General features: G+C 40.2%; 1 protein-coding gene across 1 annotated transcript; it reads right to left on the bottom strand.

Moving 5' to 3' along the window:
- Positions 1 to 34: 34 nt before the first annotated feature.
- On the bottom strand, positions 35 to 6,538 carry LOC118324654 (adenylate cyclase type 3-like). Its single transcript, XM_035657081.1, has 5 exons — positions 6,374 to 6,538; positions 5,968 to 6,087; positions 4,623 to 4,765; positions 3,040 to 3,201; positions 35 to 2,160 (listed from the first exon to the last, which is right to left on the bottom strand). The coding sequence occupies exons 1-5, from the start codon at positions 6,512 to 6,514 to the stop codon at positions 1,998 to 2,000; spliced, it is 729 nt and encodes a 242-aa protein (XP_035512974.1). The 5' UTR covers positions 6,515 to 6,538; the 3' UTR covers positions 35 to 1,997.
- Positions 6,539 to 8,083: the final 1,545 nt, after the last annotated feature.

Genomic DNA, 8,083 nt, shown 5'->3' with positions numbered 1-8,083 from the left:
ATATATATATATATATACTATTGGTCATCGCAGGGTTGAAGAGGTTAGCATAACACCTGAAAGTGTGGGGGTTGGCCGGTGCCAGTGGCTCACACTGAAAAAGTACACTGAAAAATAAACTAAAACTCAACAGCAATTATCTTAAAATCTCACTTACCTTTTAGTTTTCCATCGATCAGTTTCCAAAAGTAAGTTATAGTTATAATTTTTTCCTTATCATGACAGAAAAAGCTGTTTTTTAAATGGTAAATGGACCTGGACCTGTACTTGTATGGCGCCTTTCTAGTCTTCTGTGCTTTTACACTACAACTATCATCATGATAGATGATAGATGAACAGAAACTAACTTATTCATTCACACACTGATGACACAGCATCGGGAGCAGTTTGTTGGGTTCAGTATCTTGCTCAAGGATACTTCGACATGCAGGAGGAGCCAGCGATCAAACCAACAACCTTCCGATTAGTGGACGACCTGCTGTACCTCTGAGCCACAATCGCCCCGAAATATGTTACACTTTATTTCAATCTAAGTCAGAGATGTTTTTGGAAACAGCATCATTAATGCCCACACATTTGTGACTGCATCATCTGACACTGTGCTCATTAGTGGGGTAATGGGAAAAACAAGAGTCAGGTGCTGGTGGATATGTTAAACCTACAGGCCTTCTTTGCAGCATACATTTTGACTTGGCAGGAAAAACACAAGTGGAACTAATAACATGAATGATAACTCCATTCCCTTTGAGTGTCTCAGTAGTCTTACACCATATCAGAGAAGTAGGCCTGCAACTCATAAATGGAATGCAGCCGTTATTAATGTTATTAGATACCCATTTCCTTTTCCTGTTATGACGTGTGAATATGTTACTGAAACAGTTCTGTGGCTGCTAACAGTGTGCAGTCAGAGGGATCACATTCACACACATGTGCCTCTGTTAATGGACTGTGCTGTGTTCATGGAAACAGTACTGTAGGCTTATTATTGCACTGTGATATTGATAAGTGCTGAAGAGCCCCGAGCATTATTTACAGCAACTCTGCATTCGACAACTCGGATGACTGTGTGTGTGTGCTGCTGACTGACCCAAATGCAGCCTGTGACAGCAGTCAATACTGGCCTCTCTGCTGGTTATCAATACATCTGACTTTCCATGACGAGGTGGAATCAAAAGTACTGCTCCATGCCAAACAAACACACACACACTTGCTGTACACCATTATGCTATCCTCTATCACAATAAAACTGCACCATCAGTAAATGTTCACAATAGACTCATTTGAGATGCACATGTTTAAAGGGTTAGTGATGTGAAACTCAAATAATTTGTCTTATTTGTGTTATTGTGTGACTTTTGTGTTTTAACACATTAGTTTGCATCAAAAATATTAACTAATGTTAGCTGCTGCGGATTGAGACAGCGGTAGACCAGGGAGTACCATGTTCTACAAGGTAAAATTACTTTTTGTCAAAGGAGTCTGGTGGCTTTGGAGAATATAAGGCTACAGCTCCTGTTGGAAAAGGCAAGTAAAAGTTGTAAAAATACTGTAAATATAACATACACCACAGCAGTACATTCTCCAAACTGGGGACATGGTGACCTCTGTCTGCTGTAGGTAATACACTGAATAACTACCTCAAACAACCCCACTTCAAAAAACCCAAGCTATTTAACTATAATATGAGCACATAAATGAGATGAGGTGACTGACATCATGTGGCTCCAGTTCCCAACAGTTCCCACCATGAGCCAGCACTTGGCGACGGCGGCAAGGAAAAACTTCCTTTTAAGAGGCAGAAACCTCGGACAGACCCCTCGGCTCTAGGTGTAACTGTCAGTAAGCGAGCTAGAGTTTCTCAGTTTGTGCGTAAGAGAACGCAGTTTCTCTGTTAACAAAGGACATGTTTCCTGGCCCTTGGTAGGAACCGCAGAAGAATGCATACACAGATTTTGGGGTTTGGTCAGATTGATTGTTGTTGTATCTAGATTAGGTGATTAGGTGGTACCAGGGCCTACCAGGTAGTGAAAACATGACACATTTGAGTGTGTGTTCCATGTGTTGTAACTCACTCTAGGGAAGATGGCAGCCAGAGAACAGATTGTCAGGATGAGCAGCAGGACTTCTCCCACTGCAAAGGTGATGTAGTTTGCAATCAACCTGTCCCACAAAACATGAACACACAGAACAACCTTGAGAGAAATACACAGCACTGGTAGCTGTTAACAAGTCCAGATTCTCCAACATCTTTTCGCTTATTGCTCCAATAACAGTTGAGCAAGCCTCAGTCAGAACCTCTGTCAACTTTCTCCTTTCCTGTACTTAGATATGCTTTTTGCTAAGCTAATCTATGTTGGAAAGAATACCACATTTTAGGATGTTTTAAAGATAAAAGAGACATTGTCTTTTCAATATAGACAAACTCAGAGGAGTTGGAAGCAGGCTCTGTTCATTATGGAAGCTGTTCAGTGGTGCAGGAATCCAAGAACTTACAAATTAGCCAGATCTCTTGCATATCCTTCCGCATAATGTGGCTCATATAGCAAGCGCGCTAGTCCACTGGCTGAGCCACTAACTTCCGGTTTAGCCTTCTGCTAACTTGAATGGAGATAAAATTATTTAATGTTGTGGCTCTTCTAAACTTTACAAATGTTATTGGACTGAATGGATCAAATACACATATTACACGGGGGAGTTGACGCTCAAAAAAAATGCATCTACCGTTTTACAGCCACGTCTTTCACAATGTAACCTCATGGGAAACAGTCTTTTTGTGTCAGGGTGAATCTTGTGATGGATGTCATTGCTGTAATTAAACTGATGGCCACTATGTCAAATTGGCTTCAAAGTTCCTGAGGGCTTGATAACTACAGGAAAGGAGAAAGTTGATTGAAGTTCCAAAAGGGAAGGGACTTGTGTTTTGAGATAAAAAGAGTAGAGGATCCTTACAGTACAGTAAATTATTATGTGAATAGGATCATGATTTTTGAATAGGTGTCTATGCCAAATATGGTGAATAAAAAAGCGTTGTGAACTGACCAGGGGTCTATGAGAGCCTCCATAACTGCAGTGAAGAGCAGGACCACACAGGAACAACAGAAGGCAGCTCCACTCTGTTTCTCCTTCTCCACTGAGTAACGGGTCTCCAGGTCTGGATCCACAAATCTCAGAGAGAGCTTGTTGGTGTGTTTCCCCTTCAGACTAATGAGACAAGAGACACTCAGCAATTACATCAAATAACATTTGTCAGCAACATGACACATACTGTCGCAGTTTGGAAAAAACACTTGTATCTTTCACAAAGTCATTTACAGAATAAAAGTATTATTTTGATTTGGTACCGTATCTGTTTGTTTGTGTTAGAGGAAGGTGCTGCTCCTCCAGCACAAACAAAAGTAAAGCTTGCAGAATTTACAGCAGTAGAAAATAATACATATAAGGGACATCTGATCCAAAATTTGTAACTCTTAAAAGGTATATTAGGTAGGATTTTCCCAAAAATAGTATGTATAGACTCATACAAACATAATCCCAATCAATCATCACTTATGACCAGGCCCACACGGAATCTGTGCTCCTAGAATTCTGACAACACCTCTGCAGAATACCGCAGATTTTAAACGTATACACCTCCAAACGTGTTGTTTTCAGTAAGCATTAGGATAAAAGTTTGTGGTGTGAAAATTTAGATTTACAGGAGAGAAAGTGAAGAGACGCTGTTTGTCAACACAGATTACTTACTTTTGACTTACCGGTAATAATTATTGTAAGACAATTCACACTTGGATATATAGATATTGTGAATATCCAAAGATTAAAAAAATGTAAGCAGATGTATTAATTTAGAGCATCTAAGAAAGTTTTATGTTTGAGCCTGTAAAGTTTCTCACAGAATATTTGAAGTTAAGGTCAAGCACCTTACCAGTTTTCTATTTATTTGTTTGTGTTGCAGTGGTAATTATTGGGAAAGGAATGGTTAATGGTTTTGCAAATACATTTTTGCTCTCTCTGTTCCCCATAAACCTTGCATAGTTGCCATGTGTCCTACATTTTATGCTGTTCTCATTCTGGATCACCACTGAAAACTGTGAAGAAAATCTGCAAATTCCGGGTCTGCTTGTGACCCATTAGAAGCGTGTTTGTATCTGCAGAGACCCTGCCCACTGCCCGTATTTGCTTATTTAGCTGTTATGTGTATAGGGCATGTCTGGGTGTCAACATTCGCAGATCATAGTCTCTCTCAGCGAATATGAATGTATAAAGAGCTGCAGGTCTCTGTGTTTGACTGGGGGTGGGAGTAAGCTACACACAGCAGACAGTGCAGCTTCAGCACAAAATTTGGCAATGTGTACCTTCTGCAGGATTGTGTGGAGGTGTGGAGGTGCTTTAGGATGTAACGGAAAATAAAGTTAATTTCTCTGATTCACTCCCTCATTTGTTCTCAGTTGAGCCACATTTAAAAAGTGTATTTACAAAGAGTGTAAAAAAAAGTGCAATCAGTGTATGTGTGTCAATGGCAGGTCCTCTGACGACCACTAACATGACAAAAGCTAACAAAGATAAAAGCAATGTCATTAAGTTGTTTTGCATCTAGAAGGAAGTAGCGCTTTTTGCTCACTTACGCTTGCACCGTCTCTCTCTCCAGCAGAGCCTCATTGAGCAGTTTGTTGAGCTCCTGTTCGTTCTCCTGAGCGTCAATCACCCTTTCAGCCAGGTCCCGCAGCCGCAGCCTTCTGCGAGGGTTAGGGAAAGACGGATTCACCACCTGAAGTCCAACAAAGAACAAATTAAGAATATTTACTTAGGTAAGAGCAGCCCATCTGGGTTATATGTGGGTGTCCCTGCCCCCTTTTGGCTGAAAGCAGCCCCTTCAATTTGACTGACAGTAAATGCACATTCCAAGGTCTTTACCAATTTAATAGCATAAAATAAGAATACCGTATTGCTTTTTAGATATTAGGAACCAAAATCCTATGGCCAGCAAGGCATTGCGAATCAACGATCGGCATCTTTCAGTCTGCCTGCATCAAAGTTGACCAACATGACATATACAACTACCTTAGTGAATCTCATATTTCTGACATCTGTCACTGTTTTTTGTTAAGACACTTTATTTTTTTGAAATGCTGTTCGTGTTTGTTAAATTGACCTTTTACTACGAACTGAGAGATGTAGAAAACATGTTGGTTTTTATCTCCACTTCCTATGTTACTTTATGCTCAATTTATGTGAATTATTAAGGTTAAAATACCCTCTACTCCCCACTACCAAACAAAACTCCATTCTTAAAGCGGATGTTTTTGTTGTAGGGCCATATTTTTTCACAGTAAATACTTTTTTTCCACCATCAATAAGACTAATTTTTGATTCACTTCAATCTACAGACACAATCGGCACACATGTCATTTACTTAGTAACATTATTAACTAATCTGTGATGAAGTGTTTGCCACAGATGGACAGTTTATCCTTTTTTCCTCTATGCAGATGGCCTCAGAAGCCACAGATCTTTTATTTTACTGTCCTTCCATTTATTGGGAAAGTAAAGAAAATAATAAACTAGGTTTTCTTTGTTTTTTTTTATACGGAGGCTTGCTTAACTGTTATTGGAGCCCAGAGCAAAATGGGTGGGACTTAGAAATGGTCAATTACGACAGTCGGCTGGTATGTCCGTCTAACACCATTAAACCTCTGAACAACCACTTAATCCACATGCTGCTTCACTATTAAGAAACCTACTTGCCAGATTCCCATGAAATTTGCTGTGGATGTTGATAAGGTTTGAAACCTAATCTTTAAGTGCTGAAATTGCTGTCTTATAAATACAGCTGTGACCCTAAGATTAGCTAAATTATTTTTATTTATATATATTTTGATGGTATAGCACTGAATAGTGAGTTGCGAAAAACACCTGCTGTGGGACTCTTGTAACATTATATTCTAATCTAAGCAATGACTTCTAGGTTACCCGGGTGTCCAGTTCTTCTGGTTCCTCCGGTGTGGTGCAGGCGGTATTGACACTGCCGTTACACTCTGTGGTGTTGATCAACAGCGGGGAGTTTCCATTGGAAGAGGTTACAGACAGCTTCTAATATGAAACAAGCAAACAGGAAGCAGTGAGTTATTAGTATGATAAGACTTATCTTTCTTCCTTTTTACATTCCTGTACATATCCATGTATGCTGATGAGTTTCTAACATACATTTTGAAATGATATTCAAATCTAGTTTTGCGTAACAAGAAGGATTCAAATACTGTATGACTTAACATGTTAACATTTTATTCCTTTCCCTGGGCATCAGCTGGCTGAATGTGAAAGCAACATTTCAATATCCAAATATTTGCAGAGTGGGTGTGTGGCAGGTTTGACTCACTACACCGTTGATCCCATTCTTTCCCACAGGTCCTTTAGGAACTACCACCAGGTAGGTCTCAATGCCCCTCTCTCTCAGGTAGTCACAGCGGTCACCCCCGTTCCCTGGCTCCACATCGAACTCGCCATGAAGACACTCCATGGTGCTCTGGGAGATGTGGACACGACTGGTCCACAAAAACAGAACAACAGGGGTCAAAGTTTAGACAGGTCACTAATCTACCAACTACTAAAAAAAATAATATTCATAGATTGACTTTAAAGAGCTGAACACAATCTATATTCACGGAGCCTTCGCTCTCTGATAACAGCCTCATCCTGCATAAGTACTCAGTTAAAACTACCAAAGAGCTAAAGGAACAATGAGAGGGTGCCTGGTTAGCTCAGTAGGTAGAGCTGGCGACCCAATACGGAGGTGCTGCAGCGGGCCCGGGTTCGAACCGACCTTACCAGTGGTCATCCCCTCTCTTTCCTCTCTATCTTCAGCTGTCTCTGTCAAATAAAGGCATAAAGGCCAAAAAAAGAAAATGGTATAAAAAGTTGCTAAAAATATCAGCAAAACTCATCTCTGATCAGTATTCACTGGAGGAAATAATCTGCACAAAACAAATCTAAATAGCTTGTTTTACACAAACTTCCTGCAGTTATTGTGTTCACTATCTGGATTCATTGTACAGTTTACCAGTACTGTTTTTGTTATACATTGAATATAATAGGAAATAACCATAAATATGTCACTATATCCTGACAGTAGTATATGAGACAGATAATCTGTGAAGAAATCTGGTTCCTCTGGTTCCTCCTAGTGCTCCTAATGGCATTTGCAAATATCCACCAGACCTGAATGCAAACAACCAATCAGAGCAGAATATTGTATCTATAAAATTTGATCCAGTTTCACCCAAATCACTAATAAAGTAGCTTGAACCAGAAGCACACTGAGCGTACCGCTGAACTAAAGTCAGTCAGAATCAACGCCTAGCATTACGGCGGTATGAATGGTGATGTGTTCGCTTACTGTTGTGAATATGAAGTGCAACTGAATGGAGATGTGCTGATTGACGCTGGGCATGCACTGTACGATTTGAGCCTGTGTCTGACCTAACTTTTGAGCTGCACGACTCATTTTGGAGTCAGACTGAATTTCAGCTTTATGGGCATTGTTTGCGTCCGAAAGTCATCTTGTGGACGGTGGTGGTTGAGCTGTGGCAACAGCATGCAACGGAAAGTCTGTATACGCCAGAGCTTTTTTATTGAGATGTTTCGACAATCGAGGAAAGGATGACACTTACCTTGTTAGCAATGGGTAGCAAACAAACTCTGAACGCTGCCTCCGAGCTTTCGAATGAAACTTTTTTATAATAAATAGCGGGAGTGGTCCTCAGGGGCCGACAGGCATATAGTATAGTGTGAGCGCATAAATGGTGAGCTTTGGCTTTACATCGCAAACTTGTACAGCAGGAGTTGGAATTAAACAACACATTTTCTAAAATCATACAGTATATGCCCGGCTTAACTATCACTATCACAAGTTCACTTGAACTGATGCCGCCATGAAATAATTTGCGTGAGCAATGTGATACATTATTTATACCTCTGTTTGTGTAACAGTTTTCACTGATGTGCCTGCTTGTGTTAGAGTCAAGTCTTACTGTCAGTAGTCCACAGCATGATTTAGTACTTCTCTTCCTGGCCTTAAAGACATTATTAA

The sequence above is a fragment of the Morone saxatilis genome, unplaced genomic scaffold, assembly GCF_004916995.1.
Source record: "Morone saxatilis isolate NCDOM2014 unplaced genomic scaffold, NCSU_SB_2.0 Contig15, whole genome shotgun sequence".
Classification (NCBI taxonomy): Eukaryota; Metazoa; Chordata; class Actinopteri; family Moronidae; genus Morone; species Morone saxatilis.
This window is presented reverse-complemented; position numbering and strand designations above follow the sequence as displayed.

What these genes read in the sequence shown, in the direction of transcription:
- LOC118324654 (XM_035657081.1), bottom strand. Translation starts at nt 6,514, where the DNA reads ATGGAGTGTCTTCATGGCGAGTTCGATGTGGAGCCAGGGAACGGGGGT. An exon ending in GAGAGAGAGACGGTGCAAGC is followed by an intron (nt 3,202 to 4,622) that starts GTAAGTGAGCAA and finishes TTGTCTCATTAG; the next exon opens with TCTGAAGGGGAAACACACCA. An exon ending in GAGGCTCTCATAGACCCCTG is followed by an intron (nt 2,161 to 3,039) that starts GTCAGTTCACAA and finishes TTTGTGGGACAG; the next exon opens with GTTGATTGCAAACTACATCA.